This window comes from Rana temporaria, chromosome 5, assembly GCF_905171775.1.
Source record: "Rana temporaria chromosome 5, aRanTem1.1, whole genome shotgun sequence".
NCBI lineage: Eukaryota > Metazoa > Chordata > Amphibia > Anura > Ranidae > Rana > Rana temporaria.
In genome coordinates, this window is record NC_053493.1 from 40853050 (window position 1) to 40874504 (window position 21455).

The window sequence follows — 21455 nt, forward strand, 5'->3', positions numbered from 1 at the left end:
TTTTTTTTTTTTTTTTTTTTTCCCTTTTCCTTTTTTGAGTTTGAAAAGAATTCCTGTGGAGTCGTTCAGATGGTCCCCCTCCCATTTCCCCCCCCCTCCCTGGCCCACTACCCTCCCTCCCTCCCATTTTCCCCCCTCCCCCCCCTCTCTCCCCAGCCCCCCCTCCCTCCCTCCCCCACCCCGGCCCAATCTTGGCCTGGGAGCCACTGGTAGAAGACTCCTCGCCTTCATCCTTGGCTCCTCTTTTGTGGTGGTGTTGAGGGCTCCCCCTTGACTCCCCCCACCCCCCCTCCCCCCCCCTCCCCCCCCCTCCCCGTCCAGCATCTCAAAATTCCATACTAAGCATCGCCCCGCTAATCCACCCAATCAGGGAGTTCAGGGATTACTAAGTCCATTTTAGAGCAAAAATCATTCAGTTCCTCCGGGTACCTAAGTCGTGCTGTTTTACCCCCCTTTATACCTATGAGGCAAGCCGGAAATCCCCATTGGTACTTAATATTTTGTGCCCGCATGAGTTCCAAGAGGGGTTTCAAGCATCTCCTCCTTGCCAGTGTTTCTTTAGCAAGATCGGAGAATATTTGTATCTCGGTGTCTCTATATCTCAGGGGGGGTTTCCCCCTAAGCCTGCTCCATATTTCTGCTTTGTCAACATAATTCCTGAACCTTACGACCACATCTCTTGGGCCGTATCTTTCTATTTGTTGGGGGTTCCCCACTCGGTGTACTCTCTCAATCTTAAGGGGCTTGGATTCTACTGATCTCTCTAGCAGGGGGTTAAAAATTGTGTTCATGATGTCTTTTAGGTCTTCCTCCTTGTCTTCTAATAACCCTCTGATTCTAAGGTTCTGTCGCCTGTTGCGATTCTCCTGGTCCTCAATCCTATATGCCACCAATCTCTGGTTTTCGGTCAGGGCCTTTACTTGCTTTTTCAAGGATTTTATTTCCTGGTCCTGCTCCTCTATTCTCTTTTCCGTCTCTACCACTCTTTCACAGAGCCCTCCTAGATCTATTCTTATCTTGTTAATTTCTGTCCTTATGATATTTTCCATGACATTTTCCATCCTCACCAGCATTGCGTTCATCTCTGCCTTTGTAGGGGGCTGTGTATCTTGGGATAGCTCCTCTGCATTATTTTGCTCTTGCTCGCTTTCTAGTGTCGTTTCACCTCTAGAACTCTCCCCACTACTTATTCCTACTCCTTTTTTTTTATCGAACTTCTTCTTTTCAGTTTTTTTTGCGAGTCCTGGGCTTTTTAGGCTCCCTTCCTGCGTCATATATTGTTGTATGGAGCTGTTCCCCGAGTTATTCTTAGTTGGTTTTGTAGTGCCACCCCTCGTAGACCTATTCATTTTGTTGGAGGGTCTGATTCTCTTCCCCAGTTTGGAGATGGAATTTTTTTTTTTTTTTTTTTTTTTTAAGGGAACGAGAGAAGCCCACGACTTTCCTCCTGATGTGAGCCTCTCTCTTCCCCTATATACTACTCATGTCCTGAAAAAATAATTATTTTAATAAAGAGAGGGCCACAGGAAAGCAAGAGCCCTGAACTAAAACACAGAGGTAAGGGGCTGATCAGCAGGGGAGAGGACGATTACTGCTATTAAGCAGAATTACCTGGGCTCCCGGACTCACTCCTTAGAAGGAAAATACCTTCGATGTTTTTTTTTTTTTTTTTTTTTTTTTGAGAGTCGTCTCCTATGCTACATCAGTCCAGAGCGTCCTCACCGTTCCAGAGACAGGGAGAGACACCTTGAATCCGGGGGGGGGGGGCCTAAATGATCTTTCCCTGTCCCCCAATCTTCACACACTGGAATTTTTACCAGCTTCTCACGGTCACGTGTGCGTTACCGGTACAGTCCAGAGAAGAGTAATGAATTTTTGGCCCTCCTTCACCGGTCTAAGTTTCCCCTCAAAACACTAATGCTTCAATGCCCAGGCCTTTCCCCTGTCCCCCCGTTTCAAAAACTAAAATTTTTCCAGCTTCTCACGGTCACGTATGCATTACCGGTACAGTCCAGAGAAATAGTAATGTGTTTTTGGTCATCCTTCACCAGCCTAAATTTCTCCTCAGAATGCTAATGCCTCAATGCCCATATCATCGGTGTTGTCGTTAATTCACCTAAATACAGGGGCAATTAGGTAGTTCATAAGAGGGAAGATCAGAATTTATATTGCCCTAGATTTCCCTCCTGTCTGACTCCGCAGACCATCCAGAGCCATTCAGTAAGGGCTGTGACCATATATTTAAATATGCCCTACAGAGAACAGGCAGTGTAAAGATTTTTGCACCAGGTGGTGAGTTCAAATGAACCAGCTATCAAACTCTGTCCCAGTGTGGGTTATTCATTCAATTGTATGTTACTTATATTTCACTTTGCATTTTGTGTTCCCTTCATATACAGTTCTCACAGGAATCTAACCCAATAGACGATTAACATCTAATTATTTTCCATTTTTACACAATAAGACTCCTTATGATGTGCTGGTGTACTGGTGTATGGTAATTCCGGGGGACAGTATTATAACCGACGGGAGGGGGGGGTCACGGGGGGGGGACCCGCTCGGAATCGGCTCAACTGAGCGCCTCACCAGACCCTTTGCTTTTCCTCCTGCTCCACTGCCCGGCTACGAGCCTCCGATGGGTTTCTGACAGCCCCTGAAGCGCATATCCCCACTCAGGCTGCTGACATCGGTGCTGAGAACGCAGCAGCTTCCATTTCTCCAGCGCTGCGTGTCCAACGGGGGCTCGTTCACTGGCGTTTTCCAGGTTGGTATTCCCGGTCCCAGGCGGGGATGCGGCGGGGTTGCGGCACCCGCTTGCTTCTCACAGATCGCACGCTGTGGTCTGCGAGGTCACGAGCGGTGCCGACGGAGCCTCAGAGCGGCGTGTGTCTCCTGCCGCCATCGGGCCGTCCTACACCTCCCACCTCACTCGCGCTACGTCACGTCCTCATCGCCTCCCCCGTTTGCGCGCGTTTGAGCAGAGCGACGTCCAGCGTTTTTTTTTTTTTTTTTGACCAATAGTAAAATAGATCACCTCTGTCATCATTTGTTGCTATGTGAAAGGTTTTTTTTTCCTCTTCCTGGGTGATAATTCCTCTTCCGGGTCATCCTTGTGCTTCTGACTCCATTGTGAAAATGAGTGATGACGAGATGGCTTTGTTCATGGCAGCAGCCACTGCTAGCCAATATCTTGTAAACGAGAGGCAGAGAAAAAGGAAGAGGCAACGCAGATTTTGGATACACCCCGTCATTGCTGATCGGGAAGAAAGAGGGCAATTTTGGGTGATGTACCAAGACCTCCGTGACCATGAAGACAAATTTCTGGACTACACCAGAATGTCCATAAAAAGGTTAGTAAAAAATGATCTGGAATCATTTATTTTTTACATTGTACCATTTGGGTTGCCACCTTTTCTTCAAGTCAAACATGTACACTTCTGCGGTGCACAACTATTTTTTTTAATACTATGAACTATACATATATTTTGTTAGTATTTTACATTTCTAATCATATGAATATAATAAAAATAGTCCCCTTTCCATTGCAGTCCACAGAGTTCCCCCTTTACATTAGAGTCCACAGAGTTCCCCCTTTACATTAGAGTCCACAAAGTTCCCCCTTTACATTACAGTGCACAGAGTACCCCTTTACATTACAGTGCACAGAGTCCCCCTTTACATTACAGTGCACAGAGTCCCCCTTTACATTACAGTGCACAGAATCCCCCTTTACATTACAGTGCACAGAATCCCCCTTTACATTACAGTGCACAGAGTCCCCCTTTACATCACAGTCACCCTTTTGCATCTCAACTCCCAGATTTCCCTTTCACTGTATGGGTTAACCAACATAATCTGATTGAAGCGAGACCTCAAGATACTCAGACATAAGGGATGCTCTGTGAACCATGATCTAAGGGGGAAACCGAGATCTCTGATGTACGGAGAGGACTCCAATGTGAGAACTCTGATTTTTCCTAGTGTACTCACCAAGAGGCAGGATAGAGAAAGGGGGTGGGTGCTTCTGTTAGACAGCGATGGAGGGTGAGCTCACTCACCCCTTGGCAGATAGCACATCTCATCCTGGTATATCTGTGGCTGCTGGGTTGTAAGTTTTCATCCCCTGCAGCCATTAACCCTGCCGGAAATCCATATTCTGGTCAGAAAAATCTGTCAGAGTGTCAGGCAGTCTGAAACCCGGACACATGATTCCAAACCCGAACTGTTCTGGCGAATCCCGGAAAGGTGGCAACCCTAGTACCAATCCATTGCCAATTTTAAATTTCATTTTCCTTTACAGCTTTGATGAGTTGCTGGAATTGTTGATCAACAGATTGCAGAGGATGGACACCTACTTCCGCAACTGTATCCCCCCTGTGGAGCGACTTATCATAACACTGAGGTAATTTTTATTTAGCGCTTTGAATGTAATACACTCTATTATATATATATATATATATATATATATATATGTGTAATAAAAACCAAACAAAAATTCTGTAGGAACAAAATTATTTTAATATTTTAATCAACCAAAACATTGGGTCTTTTTTTTTTTATTAGGAAAATATACACAAAGTGCACAAATACACAAAATATACAAAAATGTTTTATACATAATCCTTATTTACAATTGCTGTAAATTTGGGGAGGAGTCCTCTTCCCCGTGCGGTGACATGGCGACCGACAGTGCGTGGGCAAAAGGGGGCCAAGTGGAGGTGGTGCTGTCTTCCCCTGACCAATTGGAAGGTGGTGTTGCTTGTGGTGGTGGTGGTGTTCGTGTTGGGGCATTCCTGAAAGTCGATTGTCTCGGTCGATGTGGGTAATGTGATGTAGGTGTAGTCGTTAACGCAGGGTAAGTAGAAGGTGGTGGGTGGTAAGAAGAAAGTGTTGTAGGAGGCAGAGTACTGTATGTGACAGGTGGTGTTGAGAGATGAGGAAAAGGAGAATGAGGGTGGTAAGAAGAAGGTTGTGAATAAGGAAAAGGATTCAGAGAAGTGTGAGTGGAAGGTGTTGGCACAGGAGGTAAATGAGTTAGAGTGGTGGTGAAAGGATGGTGCGCAGAAGTCGGTGGTGGTGTTGGTCGAGGAGGTTGGTCGGAAAGCTGTGGTCCTGTCCAAAGGGTAACGGGTGGTGGGGAGAAATGGGTCGTGGGTGGTGTTGGGACATGCTCGGTCCGTTTATTGGCATATGGGCCATAGGGTGGTGGTGGTTCGGATAAATCGTCAGCGTCTGTCGGGGGTATAAATGTCGAGATGTATCTAGCCGTACAGGACAGCACCACCGCTTGCAGATTTGGGGGAACTTTGTCGATTAGTTCCCCCAGACATTTTGCTACATTTTGCCCATACGATCTATTGCTCATCCGGTCAGACATGTTGGTCATAATGTCCAACATACGATCCAGGGCTGGATCCGGAGCAGGAGCCCTCCTACGCAGAGCACGCGGAGGTCCAATATGCGCAATGTTAACTGGGGGCTGCTCTGCAAGTGGTCTTGTTGCATTAGCATTTGATGCCTCGGAGTGCTGCGGTTCCGGCTCCAGAGTAGCCATCGCTTGATCCCCCGATGCCACGCTCTCTCTGTCCCCTCTCTCTGCCACGCTCTCTCTGTCCCCTCTCTCTGCCACGCTCTCTCTGTCTACTACAGCTGTGGCAGCCTCGTCCCAGCAGCTTTCAGTACTGAAAAAAGAAATCATGTATTCAAAAATAATTTTAAAACATTTGGTTTACCGAGCAAAGTACAGATAATGGTTTACCTCCCCAAATCCAGCACCGGTCTCAGAAACTCCAATTCCTTTGCATGAACGTATTCTCTCACCGAACATGCTCCACTCCCACTTCGGCGCTGCTCCCGCTGTGCCTTCAGCTGGCGAGCGTAGGCGTCCCTTATACTCTTCCATCTGAGTTTTAGAATTTTCACTGTAAAAAATAAAATAAAATAATATATATTATTTTCTTTGTAGGTATCTATCAACTGGACAATCGATTGCAAGTCTGCATTACTCGTTTCGTATTGGAAGATCTACTGCCAGTTATATAATTCGGGACACCTGCAGTGCCATTTGGGAAGTCCTGAAACCCATTGTGTTTAAAAAACCGGCAGCAGAGGACTGGGAAAAAATTTCCCAAGTATTCTGGGAACGCTGTAACTTTCCGAATTGCCTGGGAGCGATCGATGGGAAACACATCAGAATTGTTAAGCCCATGGCTAGTGGGAGCCAGTATTTCAATTATAAGAAATACTTTTCATTCGTCTTAATGGCTGTGGCTGATGCCAATTATTGCTTTACCTACATTGACATTGGTTCCTATGGAAGTAGTGCAGACTCTGCGATTTTTGGGAACTCCTCTTTTGGGCAATTACTTCGAACAGATGGTCTGGACCTTCCACAAAATAGTCCACTCCCGGGCACAAACGGCCCTCCCCTACCAAGTGTCTTTGTGGGTGATGAGGCTTTTGCTCTGAACACACACCTACTTCGGCCTTATTCAGGACATAATCTGAACGAAGACAAACGCATATTCAACTACCGGCTTAGCAGAGCACGCCGCGTAGTTGAGTGTGCTTTTGGAATTTTGGCGAACAAGTGGAGGGTTCTCCACACACCAATTGTGCTCAACATGCAAAATGCCATTAGTGCTGTAGAAGCGGCGTGTGCCTTGCACAATTTTGTCAGGCAGCGCGATGGTCTAGATTACGAGGAGCCAGTCCATGAGACTCTGGAAAGAGCTCATTGGACTGGTGTACGTGGGAACACACAGGGGACACATGTCCGTGAACAGTATGCCGCATACTTTGTCTCTCCTGAAGGGCAGGTCCCTTGGCAGCTCAATTCCATTTAATTTATTGAACTTTTCAGCTTTTGACACGCTTATTTTGTGAAATATATTCTTTACTATGCTGTTTTGTGGAAAAAAAATAAAAAATGATTCATGTTTTAAGAAGTCTCATTCTAATTTTATTTTGATACAGTTTTATCATTGGGTTCAATAGCCCTATGATATTGTGTGCCATTTTATATTAGTGACATTCTATCTATTGTAAACTTAGTTTATGTATTTATTCTGTGGTCTAATAAAGGGCCTGTAAGTGACCGCCTAGACGTGGGTTGGGGGTCCGATCAGGACCCCCAGGGTACATCCGGGGGTTAAGTGGCTCTATATGTGTCCCCCTGCGTGTCACTTTCTCCTCCTGTGTAAACACAGGAAGAGGGAAGTGATGACATTGACACCAGTACACGTAGGCACAATCCCCTTTTGGATCTCCAATCCACTCCCCCATCCCCTTGTCACAGTATCAATGAATGCAGTGAACATATATTTACTGATCACTGCAGGCAGAGTGTAGGTCCTGTGTAGCCCCCGTCCCCACCTGACGCTGTAGTCGCTAGGTCGATTGAATTTTTTAATATTTTTAGATTAAAGATGTGTAAAATAATATTTTTTTTGAAAAATGTCACTAAATTTTTGGATTATTAAAAATCACAGAGGGGATCAAATATCACCATTAATAAGCTCTATTTGTGGGAAGAAGAGAACGCAATTTATGTTTCTAAGCCATGTCGCATGACCGCACAATAGTCATATTTGTAAAGACACATTTTTAAACTTAACAGCATATTGGTACGGTAATAAATGCCTACTGTAACGACAAACAATCATTCCATTATTTCATTAGTGGCATTTTGTATTTCTGTTATGTTTTTTGATAGAGTTTACCTTTGCTATCATGGGACTTATTTATCCGTGCCCAGTTCTCGTAGATTTGGCTCCCAATAGAACACCAAGCGTCCCAACGGGTGGTCCTCATTTTGTAGCCCGGTGCCCTGCTGTCATAAAGACAGGGGTGCTCCTTCACCATCCTGATGAAATTTTCAGGCTCCAGCATCGAAAGGGTTCGATCAAATTCGGCCTCCATTGAGAAAAATGTGACTTTTCTTTATTGTAAGTAAAGTAAAATGGTGATTTCACAAGTTCCTGTAAAAAAATATGTCATTTCCTGTTTTGTTTTGGAGCTGTATGGGCGTCAAAACGCGCGTAAAAACGCGCATAAAAACGCTTGCTGTCGCGCGATACGCTCAATTCGCGCGTTTCCCATTACTTTCTATGGTAAAAAAAAACGCGCGGAAACGCCTATGTCGCGCGCTTCGCGCGACAAAAAAAGGTCCGGGACTAGTTTGAGCTTCGCGCGACAGGCGTTCAGGCGTTCAGGCGTTCAGGTGTGAACAGGCACCATAGGAAACAATGTTAAATCTGCCCTCCCGCGTTCGTGAGCAGTGCGTTTCAGGCGTAAAAACGCCTAGGTGTGAATGGGGCCTTAGGGAATTACGAAGCTGCAACAGGAGATACGCTTCAGCATACATGATAGTATGATCGCTCTGTTCAGTTGTTTCATTGCACATCCCAAGAGGCTCCTAAAAGCCTGGGGCATTCAGCTCCTCTTGTCTCCTAGGATTTTGTCCAACTTCTGTTAGTAGCTTTATTACTTGTCCCAAATTTCTAGGAGAGACACAGCACACCACAATGTTTTTTGTTTTGAACATTACATTTTTTCTTTCATTGATAGTCGCTTTTTGGAGTTATAGCTTTTAGTAAACAGGAAGTCGGCTTTATGCAGAAATTGTCTCCACAGGACAAGAACTTGATTTCAATAACCACACATGCAGTCCGTTCATTTAGGCTTAAAGGGGTTGTAAAGGTTTTATTTTCTAAATAGGTTCCTTTAAGCTTTTATGGAGAAAAAAATTTAGCGCTAGTGATAACAAGGAAACAATAGTTTCTCTGGATAAATATGTGAATAAGTAAATAAATAGTCAATGTACTGAAACAATGATAATAGTGACAAAAAACAATGTGGGGTGAGTAAATATACCAGTGAAATAAACAAAACCCAACATAGCAATGTAAAGTCCATCAATAGAACTTGTGGATGAATGGTAGAATGACCACGTAGATCCTCAAGGGCAAACAATCCTTTCTAAAACTCAATGGGGTAGATTCAAAGAGCAATTGCGTCTGCGTAACCATAGTTACGCAGCGCAATTGCTTACCTGCGCCGGCGTTACGAATGCTCCTGATTCAGGAACCTTGTTACGCCGACTGCAGCCTAAGAAATGACTGGCATAAGGCTCCTTATGCAGTCATATCGTAGGTATCGTAGGCTGCATTCTTACGTTGGCCGCTAGGGGGCTTTCCCGTTGTGGTCAGCGTATAGTATGCAAATTGCATACTAACGCCGATTCACAACCCTACGCGAGCCCTGCGTACGCAGTTTACGTAGTTTGCGTACGTCGGGTTTCGCGTAAGGCTGCTCCTGCTATTAGCAGGGGCAGCCAATGCTACGTATACCCGTCGTTCCCGCGTCGCAAAGTTTAAATTTTACGTCGTTTGCGTAAGTGAATCGTGAATGGCGCTGGACGCCATTCACGTTCACTTTGAAGCAAATGACATCCTTGCGACGTCATTTGCCGCAATGCACGTTGGGAAAGTTTCCCGACGGAGCATGCGCACTACGTTCGGCGTGGGAATGCGCCTAATTTAAATGATCCACGCCCCCTACGGGATCATTTAAATTGCGCGCCCTTACGCCGGGCATTTTTGAGGAGCGCCCACGCAAATTACGTGGCTACTGCTTCATGAATGAAGCGTAGTGCAAATAATTTGCGGGGGCGCAGGGCAAAAACAGGACGCTGCGCCTCCGTAAGGAGTGCGCAGCAGTACCTGAATCTACCCCAATGAAGATATGAATGCGCTTGCCAGAAGACGTGGATCTGCCTGTCAGCGACAGCAGATCAGTTAGGCATGGAAACACTCAGGGCAAAATCTGCTCGGCTTCCCCAAACTGGATCAGCAAATACCAAGGGTCTTCAATAGAGGGCCGTGGATGCACGATGTCCTGGAATGGTATACGGAGTCGCCCAAGATGTCTACCCCCAAATGAATGGAGGGAGATGATGATAAAACCCCCTTGGGGGATAGGACAAATAAAACTGGAAGGCTCCAAATGACATATGGGGGAAAAAAGAAAACAAGGCCCCAATGGTGCAGGTCAAAAATATAAAGGTTTTATTGTAATAAAACCACAGAGTGACATTAAAGGTGATCACAAATAATAAAAAGGGGCAATATGAGAAATGGTAAAAACCATGAACGAGCAAGGCAGCTTCAAAACACATGCGTTGCAGTGCACCACTACCTTGCATTGTGGTGTTCTGCGCTGCCAAAAATTGTGCATGTCCATATTATTGGAGGCTTTGGTGCTTTGCCAGCCCATTCATTTCAATGGGCTCCCTGAACATAATGCACGCTAACACACCAAAAACCTCATCGCACCCGAAACAAGCTTAAAGTTTTCTTTTGTCCAGGGTAAACGACGCATGGCTCAGGTCTGTTCAGAGAGCCAAATGGTAAACAGCTTAATAGTGCTCTGGGAATCCTATATCAAGGGTGTGCTCTGAGCTAAATGCTTTCTTGTAAAATATTTTGGATTTTATATCAATTGAAAAAAAAGTATGAAACTAGCTGTTAGCAACATGTGAACTAATATTGATCCCAAACCATTGTAGGTCCTTTTTAAGATATAATTCAATATTAATTGCAGTCTTCTCTTATCTCTGCAGTCCACCCATATCGCACAGGCCAGCTTTCAAATTGATGCCTTTGGAACGTCGTTCATCTTGGATGTTGAACTGAACCAGTAAGTACAACATTCTAACCAGAGAAATGATAATACGTTGGTCCCCTCCCCCACCTCTTTTTTTTTTTTTTTTTTATCGTGAGAACCTTATTGAAATGTCACAAAGTGCGCCGTGATGTGCTGCCGGAAAAAATAACTACTGCATGCCAAAACTTTTTCTCAGTGCACACCACCCCCGCATGGCAGTGTGAACTGGCAGGATAAGTAGAAAGGCTGCGTGCCTTGTCTTGCAATGGACTGTGAAAAAGCCCTTACACACTTACTTCTGTCATTAAAAAGCTGCCTCTCAGCATTCATTTAAAACAGACGTTAACTCTGCTTTAAGTAATTGATCCAATTAACCACTTAAGGACCACCTCCTGCACATAAACGTCGGCAGAATGGCATGGCTGGGCACATGTACGTACAGGTACATGCTGTGCTATTGTCCAGCCGTGGGTCGCGGACTCGGTCCGAAGCTCCGTGACCGGGACTGCGGGACTGCGGGACCCGCGGACCCGACCGCCGTTGTCCCCGGAGCTGAAGAACGGGGACAGCTGTGTGTAAACACGGCTTCCCCGTTCTTCACTGTGGCTCCGTCATAGATCGTGTTATCCCTTTTATAGGGGGACACAATCGATGACGTCACACCTACAGCCACACCCCCCTACAGTTGTAAACACAATTCAGGTCACACATAACCTCTACAGCGCCCCCTGTGGTTAACTCCCAAAATGCAATTGTCATTTTCACAATAAACAATGCATTTTAAATGCATTTTTTGCTGTGAAAATTACAATGGTCCCAAAAATGTGTCAAAATTGTGCGAAGTGTCCGCCATAATGTCGCAGTCACGAAAAAAATCGCCGCCATTAGTAGTAAAACAATAATAATGAATAAAAATGCAATAAAACTATCCCCTATTTTGTAAACGCTATAAATTTTGCGCAAACCAACCAATAAATGCTTATTGCGATTTTTTTTTTTACCAAAAATAGGTAGAAGAATACGTATCGGCCTAAACTCAGGAAAAAAAAATGTATATATATTTTTGGGGGATATTTATTATAGCAAAATGTAAAAAATATTGATTTTTTTTCAAAATTGTTGCTTTATTTTTGTTTATAGCGCAACAAATAAAAAATGCAGAGGTGATCAAATACCACCAAAAGAAAGCTCTATTTGTGGGGAAAAAAAGGACGCCAATTTTGTTTGGAAGCCACATCGCACGACCGCGCAATTGTCAGTTAAAGCGACGCAGTGCCGAATCGCAAAAAGGGGCAAGGTCCTTTAGCTGCATTTTGGTCCGGGTCTTTAGTGGTTAAAGTCAGTTAACAGAAGGGTGAGCTTATTATTTTACAGCAGCACCAAAGTGATATTGTGTTCCAGGCAACCAATAGGTAAAGCTCTGTGCTGTGTCATCTTCATATCCAAATGAGAAATTTGGCAATAAGCAGAGAGTCCTACGAGAACTGGCATTTGTCTGTGGTCGAACAGCAATTCTTTAATTAATATTTTACAATTACAGTGGTACCTTGGATTACAAGCATAATTCCACTCGTATTTCAAAGAAAGTTTCCCCATAAGAAAAAATGGAAACTCAGATATTCTGTTCCACAGCCACTGCTATTGTATGCAGTACCGCACGTGGCAAAAAGAAACAAAAGGGCGGGCCTTGCACATATTTATCCACTTAATTAAAGTGGGCACTCTTAGATCATTCACTGTGTGTGGCCAGAGGTGTGGGGGTGCCGGAGACACTGAGAGAGGCTTGGAGACACTTGGGAACAGGCAGTTTCTGAGTGTCTCCGAGTGTATTCGAGCAGCTCCGAGTGTTTCTGAGTGTCTCTGGTACCCCCGCACCTCTGGCCAAATGCGGTACTGCACACCCCATTGGCTTGGACCCTGCTCGTCTTGCGAGATAACGCTCAGAATGAAAAAATATTAATAACTGGTATTGCGAAGCGCTCTTAAAACGCGTTACTCGCAATACAAGGTATTACTGTACAAATGTTTTCTAGCTTGAATAATGATTTCACCTTTGGTTGCTCATAGTAATAGAGTTGCAAGAAAAAGTATGTGAACCCCTTTGGAATGATTTGGATTTCTGCACAAATTGGTCATAAAATGTGATCTGATCTTTATCTAAGTCACAACAATAGACAATCACAGTCTGCTTAAACTAATAACACACAAAGAATTAAATGTTACCATGTTTTATTGAACACACAATGTAAACATTTACAGTGCAGGTGGAAAAAGTATGTGACCCCCTGGATTCAATAACTGGTTGAACCTTCTTTGGCAGCAATAACTTCAACCAAACGATTCCTGTAGTTGCAGATCAGACGTGCACAACGGTCAGGAGTAATTCTTGACCATTCCTCTTTACAGAACTGTTTCAGTTCAGCAATATTCTTGGGATGTCTGGTGTGAATCGCTTTCTTGAGGTCATGCCACAGCATCTCAATCGGGTTGAGGTCAGGACTCTGTCTGGGCCACTCCAGAAGGCGTATTTTCTTCTGTTTAAGCCATTCTGTTGTTGATTTACTTCTATGCTTTGGGTCGTTGTCCTGTCTTCCCATCTGTCACCTATCTTCTGTTGAGCTTCAGCTGGTGGACAGATGGCCTTAAATTCTCCTGCAAAATGTCTTGATAAACTTGGGAATTTATTTTTCTTTCGATGATACCAATCCGTCCAGGCCCTGACGCAGCCCCAAACCATGATGCCCCAACCACCATACTTCACAGTTGGGATGAGGTTTTGATGTTGGTGTGCTATGCCCCTTTTTCTCCACACATAGGGCCAAATCCTCAAAAAAGCTGCCTAACTTAACTTTCAGCAGTTAAGTTACACTGACTTAAAATTTCTACCTAAGTGCCTGATCCACAAAGCACTTACCTAGAAATTACACGCCGTGTAACTTAAGTGCCTCCGTCGCAAGGCGGTCCTCCTCTCCGGGGGGCGTTTAAAATTTAAATGAGGCGCGCTCCCGCGCCGGCCGTACTGCGCATGCGTGTGACGTAATTTGTTGATGAGGACAGGACCTCTTCCCGACAACCCTTGCCGTTGGTTGTCGGGGTTTGCGGGCGGGGGCTTATCGGAATCTGTGAGTCCCCTTTAATAAGGGGGCCCCCAGATACCGGCCCCCCACCCTAAGTGAATGGATATGGGGTACATAGTACCCCTACCCATTCACCTGGAGGCAAAAAGTTAAAGTTATTAAACACACAACACAAGGGTTTTTAAAATAATTTATTAGTCTGCTCCGGAGGCCCCCCCTGTCCTCTTTATTAGCTCTATTACCAGGGGGGGCTTCTTCTTCCGCTCTCCGGGGGTCTTCTCCGCTCTCCGGGGGGGGTTTCTTCTTCCGCTCTCCGGGGGGGGGCTTCTCCGCTCTCCGGGGGTCTTCTCCGCTCTCCGGGGGGGGTCTTCTCCGCTCTCCGGGGGTCTTCTTCTATCTTCGCCGCTCTCCGCTGTTGACTCGGCGCACCCCGGTTCTTCTGCAGCTGTCCGGTGCCTTCTCCTTCAGCGCTGGCTGCCTGCTATCTTCGTGTGTTAGCTCAATTACTAACAGGCAGCCAGCGCGGTCTTCTGTGACATCACCTTCTTCTCTTCTGTTCTTCTCCCCTCTTCCGATGTTGACATGTCGCCTCTTGTCACTGCAATGATGGAAGTGCGCCTTGCATCCCATTTATATAGGCATCACCGTCCCATCATGCTCCGGTAGGTACCCACGTGGTGGGTGCACGTGGGTAGGCACCCACCACGTGGGTACCTGCCGGAGCATGATGGGACGGTGATGCCTATATAAATGGGATGCAAGGCGCGCTTCCATCATTGCAGTGTCAACATCGGAAGAGGGGAGAAGAACAGAAGAGAAGAAGGTGACGTCACTGGCTGCCTGTTAGTAATTGAGCTAACACACGAAGATAGCAGGCAGCCAGCGCTGAAGGAGAAGGCACCGGACAGCTGCAGAAGAACCGGGGTGCGCCGAGTCAACAGCGGAGAGCGGCGAAGATAGAAGAAGACCCCCGGAGAGCGGAGAAGACCCCCCCCGGAGAGCGGAAGAAGAAGCCCCCCCCGGAGAGCGGAGAAGACCCCCCCCCCGGAGAGCGGAAGATGAAGCCCCCCCGGAGAGCGGAGAAGACCCCCGGAGAGCGGAAGAAGAAGCCCCCCCTGGTATTAGAGCTAATAAAGAAGACAGGGGGGGCCTCCGGAGCAGACTAATAAATTATTTTAAAAACCCTTGTGTTGTGTGTTTAATAACTTTAACTTTTTGCCTACAGGTGAATGGGTAGGGGTACGATGTACCCCATATCCATTCACTTAGGGTGGGGGGCCGGTATCTGGGGGCCCCCTTATTAAAGGGGACTCCCAGATTCCGATAAGCCCCCGCCCGCAGACCCCGACAACCAACGGCAAGGGTTGTCGGGAAGAGGTCCTGTCCTCATCAACATGGGGACAGGGTGCTCTGGGGTGGGGGGGCCCGCAGTGCGCCCCCCTGCCCCAGAGCACCCAACCCCCCCATGTTGAGGGCATGCGGCCTGGCACGGCTCAGGAGAGGGGGGGCGCTCGCTCGTCCCCACTCCCTTTCCTGACCGGCCGGGTAGCGTGCTTTGGATACGGGTCTGGTATGGATTGTAGGGGGACCCCCTACGTCGAATTTTCGGCGTAGGGGGGTCTCCTTACAACCCATACCAGACCTAAGGGCCTGGTATGCTCCTGGGGGGGAACCCATGCCGGTTTTGATTTTACAAATTGCCGTGGAGTTCTCCCTCAGGAATGCATACCAAATGCCGTCGCTTGAATGTGCTTTTACATGGTGTTACTAACTTTACACCATGTAAAAGCAGCCCTAATTTTACACTTGCAAACTAAAACTTACGGCGAAAAAACGAAGCTGAAAAGCTTTGTGGATCGCCCTAAGTGCTAATTTGCATACCAGAAGCGGCATTTCGACTCGAAATGCCCCCAGCGGCAGATGCGGTACTGCATCCTAAGATCCGGCAGTGTAAGTCCCTTACAGATGTCGGATCTTCTGCCTAACTTTGGAAAACTGCTTCTGTGGATCAGTTCCAAAGTTAGGACAAGGGATACGATGGAGTAACAGCAGTTACTCCGTCGTATCTCTTTTGTGGATTAGGCCCATAGTGTTGTGTGTTTCCTCCAAACAACTCAACTTTGGTTTCATCTGTCCACAGAGTATTTTGCCAGTACTGCTGTGGAACATCCAAATAGAAAATAGATTGTGCACGTTGCACAGTTGCTCCAGAGCTTAGTAAATGAGCAGAAGCTCTTCTGACTACCATCATCCAATCACGTGCACAAAAATGCATATTTTTTTTATTTCCCTTGCATGTGATTGGGTATTTTTTGCAAAGTGAAGCTTTACCTCATTTACTAAGCTCTGGAGAAACTTCACTTGCAGAGTGCAGTCCATTAGCCTTTAGTAAATAAACCCCTAAGTGTCTGTTCCTCATGTAACATCAATGTACTGAATAGTATGCTTTATCAATAATGTATTTTCTTTCAAATATGCCCTAACAATCAATGATTTATAGATGGGAAAGGCAGAGTAAAACGCACATATTAATTTAATAGATATAAACCCGATACTTAAAGTGGAGTTCCACCCAGGAAAAAAAAATTGAATTTTTTTTTTTGAAATAGCTGTTGCTATGCGGAAGTTCGTAATCTGCCTCTTCCGTAGCCGCGGTCCGTCTTCTTCTTCATCTTCTCCTAGTGAATGGGGCGTGCTGCTTTCTGGGAACTATGTGTGTTCTCAGAGAGCAGCCGCCCATTCACAAGTCGGCGCGAGACTCGCGCATGCGCAGTAGGAAATGGGCAGTGAAGCCGTAAGGCTTTACTGCCTGTTTTCCCTAGTGTGAATGGCGGAGCAGGACATGCATCGATCGGGGGATCAGCATCGGGGAGGCCATCAGCGCGGGCAAGTAGGACAGGTAAGTGTCCTTATTAAAAGTCAGCAGCTACACTGTTAGTAGCTGCTGACTTAAAAAAAAAAAAAATTTGCGGGTGGAATCCCGCTTTAAATAATAATAAAAAAAGCTAAACATGAAAAAGTAATTTTTAATCTTTCTGCGGCTTTGATAAAAATAATGACTGGTGATCCTGCCATGAGAATCCTTGTTCAGGCACTTCTTGTGATATTGTGACAATGTTCTTTCCCTGTCTTTCAGTTGTGCTCCTGCATTGTCACCCTGTCACCCTGGCTTCTGATAGAGACTACAAGTGGTATAGACAGGAAGTGGCTCCAAAGACGCTGCAGAATACCAGCAGCACCTATTTGTAAAAAAGGATGACAAAAAGGGAAAGAAATAGCCATGGTTTATGATACACAGTGCTTTAACAAACTGAATTAGGGTTTACATATACTTGGGTGGAGATCCTCAAGTCAGGCTCCTGGAAAGGATGGGGGTGGGTGGGGATCCTTCAGCCAGGCTCCTGGAAAGGATGGGGGTGGGTTGAGATCCTTCTGCCAGGCTCCTGGAAGGGATGGAGGTGGGTGGGGATCCTTTAGCCGGGGTCCTGGAAGGATGGGGGTGTGTGGAGTTCCTCCAGCCAGGCTCCTGGAAAGGATGGGTGTGGGTGGAGACCCTTCTGCCAGGCTCCTAGAAAGGATGGGGTGGGTGGGGATACTTCACCCATGCTGCTGGAAAGGATAATGGTGTGTGGCGTTCCTCCAGCCAGGCTCCTGGAAAGGATGGGGGTGTGTGGAGTTCCTCCAGCCAGGCTCCTGGAAAGGATGGGGGTGTGTGGGGATCCTTCAGCCGGGCTCCTGGAAAGGATCGGGGTGGGTGGGGATCCTTCAGCCGGGCTCCAGGAAAGAATAGGGGTGTGTGGAGTTCCTCCAGCCAGGCTCCTGGAAAGGATGGGGGTGGGTTGAGATCCTTCTGCCAGGCTCCTGGAAGGGATGGAGGTGGGTGGGGATCCTTTAGCCGGGGTCCTGGAAGGATGGGGGTGTGTGGAGTTCCTCCAGCCAGGCTCCTGGAAAGGATGGGTGTGGGTGAAGACCCTTCTGCCAGGCTCCTGGAAAGGATGGGGTGGGTGGGGATACTTCACCCATGCTGCTGGAAAGGATAAGGGTGTGTGGCGTTCCTCCAGCCAGGCTCCTGGAAAGGATGGGGGTGTGTGGAGTTCCTCCAGCCAGGCTCCTGGAAAGGATGGGGGTGTGTGGAGTTCCTCCAGCCAGGCTCCTGGAAAGGATGGGGGTGGGTGGAGATCCTTCTGCCAGGCTCCTGGAAAGAATGAGGGTGGGTGGAGATCCTTCAACCGGCTCCTGGAAAGGATGGGGGTGTGTGGAGTTCCTCCAGCCAGGCTCCTTGAACGAATGGGGGTGGGTGGAGATCCTTCAGCCGGGCTCCTGGAAAGGATAAGGGTGTGTGGAGATCCTTCAGCCATGTTCCTGAAAAATATGGGGGTAGGGGAGATCGTTCATCCAGGCTCCTGAAAAAGATGGGGGTGGGTGGAGATCCTTCTGCCAGGCTCCTGGAAAGGATAGGGGGAGATCCTTCATCCAGGCTCCTGAAAAAGATGGGGGTGGGGGGTGATCTTTCAGCCAGGTTCCTGGAAAGGATGGGGGTGGGTGGAGATCCTTCAGCCAGGCTCCTGGAAAGGATGGGGGTGGGTGGAGAGACTTCAGCCAGGCTCCTAGACAGGATGGGGGTGGAAGGAGATTGCCCAGTTAAGATCATGGACAGAATGGGGGTAGAGGGAAATCTCTCAATGAAGGTCAGCATGGATAGCGCGGGGTGGGGCAGCAGCCAGGTTCATGGAGAGAATGGAAATGGTAGGAGATCCCCTAGCCAGGCTCTTGGACAGGATGTTGGTGAAATGAGAGCCCTAAGTAGGATTACAAATAGGGTTAGGGTGGGAGAAGATACCAGATTAATTGATAGGTGGTTCACTGAGACATAACAGCCAGGTTCATGGACAGGACGAGCATGGTAGGAGATCCACCAGCCAACGTCATGGACAAGATGTTTGTGGGAAAAAATCGCCAGGCACGGTCTTGGACAGCGTTGGAGTAGAAGGAAATTCCTCACCCAGGTTTGGATGGGGGTGAAAGGACATATAGTATCGGGCTAACAGACAGGATGGGGGTGAAAGGAGATTCCCCAGCCATGCTCACGGACAGAAGAAGGTTAATGGATGGAATGGGAGTGAAAGGACACATAGCAGCCAGGCTCAGAAGGATAGGGTGAGGGAAATTGAATAGAGCATTGCTGTGATCTGCATGCATTGCGTCAGTGCAGGCTCAGGGATTCCCAACCATTTATGACTGTTAAACGTCCTATAAACACTGCATTAAGAGGTTGTATCTTACATATTGAAAGAGATAATTACTGATAAGTGTCCATTCATTATTAATGTGCTGCTGCCAAAGAGCCAGTGCAGATAGACGCTTTCTGTTAATTCTACTCACGTCAAGAGGAAATGCAACTTGAAACTGGCATCTCTGTTCTGGCAAAACTTAAAGGATCACTAAAGGAAATATTTTTTTTAGCTAAATAGCTTCCTTTACCTTACTGCAGTACTGGTTTCATGTCCTCATTGTTTGTTTTTGCTTTGAAGTTGCTGTAATTCTGCTCTGATCTCCACACTTCCTGCTTTTCTGGCTCCTTATGAAAAATCTCATGGCAGCTTTTCACTGTGGTCCAAGCTGTGTGTCTAAAACTCCTCAGAACCAATCAGAGTCATTTTCAAAACAAAACACTGCCCTGGATTTGTTTGTTTTTGTTCTGTGGGTCTCTTTACTTCACAGAAACATGAAACCAGTTTAAAAACTAAAGTGAAACTGCAGGCACATTATATGATTGAATTTAATCTATTTTTAATCATTTTTAAAAGGAATCAGTTAACTGTTATGTCTCTATACCCTGTAAACAGTCATTTCAGCAAAAACATTTTTTTCCTTTAGTGACCCTTTAAATTACCTTCTGGCTTCACTGAAGATTTGACGTAGATAAACTGTAGTAAATTCTGCAATTTACATTGCAAAAACCCCATATGATTTTAGATCAAACTACATTTTTTTCCAGATATCAGGAAAAACCTGGCATATGTAGAAAATGGGAATTCAAAGTACTATTACAACAGATACCAAACTAACAGGATTTTCAGATTATTTTAGAAGTCCCTTTCGGCAAACTCGGCAGTCGGCACAAAGTGGGAAATTATCTTTAAGAATACAGTATGTTCACGCTGAAATTTTTTCGAATGTAGTAAAAAAAAATACTTATCAAAGAATACCCAATGATGTGCAAGAAAAAAAATAAACAGGGTTATTAAAGTGGAGTTCCACCCATAAATATAACATTACATCAGTAGTTTTAAAAAAATGTCATTAGTCCTTTACAAATGTTTTATTTATTTTTTAGATGCCTTCAAAGTGTTGTTGCTAGGCAGAATAGTTAATCTTCCCACTTCCTGCACCTAGGTGCTTAATGCTTCCTAACCTACAACGCACAGACTCCTGGGAATGTAGTGGGTGTAAGTTTTCAGGAGTGTGCATTCCCCAGTCTCAAAGAATCATGTGACTTGGACAGCACAGGTGCTGAAACCTGATCTGACACTGCTTGTGCAGCACTGAGCATGTGCAAGATTTGCAAGGCTGAAATCCAGGAAGTCATACAGTCTGGCTTCATGATGCCCACACTTAAGATGGCCCCAGTCAATTTCTATTTTATAAAGTGTCTAAATGCTGTAACAACCTAACAAAACGGACCTTAGTTTACAGACTAACTTTACCAGAATACATTAAGCTTGTGTATTACAGGGGTATTTATATTTAAAAAGTGAAATTGTGGCCGGAACTCCGCTTTAAGTGTACCCGATTGGATGATAGAAGTCATTACAGCTTTGCTCCATTCAGTAAGCTTAGTAAAAATTCAAGGTCAACATGCTCTACCTATATAAAAAATCATCCACTCGATCTCTACTGCTTCACCTGTGTATTTTTCTGTATAGTACAGGGGTGTCAAGCTCAATTTCATTGTGGGCCACATCAGCATTATGATTGCCCTCAAAAGGGTTGGTTGTATCTGTAAGATTAGATGTCCAGCACATCCCCTCCCCTTACATTAGATGTCATGAGCCACCCCACCATCAGAAGTTGAGTCCCCCACTCTCCCTTACATCACAGTGCACCCCCTTTCCTTATGCTGCTGCTGGGAAGAGGCAGGATGCATTGCTTGAAAGCAGAAAGTAAGATTCTGGAGTAGGACCATAGGAGGGCTGGAGCTCTCCTGCAGCCCTGATTCAGAATCTCTGAATCATAACATACCGAACGAATCAGAAATGAATTGTGTTGCATTTGTTCTTTTGGATCCATTTCGTTTTTGTGGATGTCTCAGAGTGCATAAGTAATCTTCCGAAACGACAAAGTAACACGTTAAAACAAATATAGCCAATCTTTTTAAATATACTGAAAGATCAGAATATACAAAATGTATTCAAATATATGAAACTAAATATACAAAACTAACTGAATCATTTCAACATAAACAATATGACGGAACTAAATTATTAACTTAACGAAACAAAAAACAAATTTTCATGTCACCAGCACAGGAAATCAAGAGACAATCTCCAATATGGCCAGATCATGTGTGCCCATGTTGGGCATTTTCCCTTTTCTTCTTGTCTGGATGACAACATTGTCAAGAGGACAGGAAAAATGGGAAAAATATCCTTGACCAAGGCCCAAAATTAAAGAGGAGATCCAGTAATCCCAAATACTGTGACCCTGATGACA

General features: G+C 45.8%; 3 protein-coding genes across 10 annotated transcripts in view; 2 read left to right on the top strand and 1 right to left on the bottom strand.

The window, feature by feature from the left end:
• The window catches only part of ADAM22 (ADAM metallopeptidase domain 22), a 390621-nt gene that overhangs the window by 98495 nt on the left and 270671 nt on the right, over window positions 1-21455 (top strand). For all 8 annotated transcript variants that reach the window (XM_040352431.1, XM_040352432.1, XM_040352434.1 and 5 more), the window contains exon 3: window positions 10622-10698. In XM_040352431.1, coding sequence (XP_040208365.1) covers window positions 10622-10698 — 77 coding nt within the window. The remainder of the gene's footprint in view (window positions 1-10621; window positions 10699-21455) is intronic.
• Window positions 4611-5966, bottom strand: LOC120939963 (extensin-like). The gene is made up of 2 exons (XM_040352440.1): window positions 5759-5966; window positions 4611-5681 (listed from the first exon to the last, which is right to left on the bottom strand). The coding sequence occupies exon 2, from the start codon at window positions 5552-5554 to the stop codon at window positions 4628-4630; it is 927 nt and encodes a 308-aa protein (XP_040208374.1). The 5' UTR covers window positions 5555-5681; window positions 5759-5966; the 3' UTR covers window positions 4611-4627.
• LOC120939965 (protein ALP1-like) lies at window positions 6185-6944 on the top strand. The gene has a single exon (XM_040352443.1). The coding sequence runs from the start codon at window positions 6207-6209 to the stop codon at window positions 6843-6845; it is 639 nt and encodes a 212-aa protein (XP_040208377.1). The 5' UTR covers window positions 6185-6206; the 3' UTR covers window positions 6846-6944.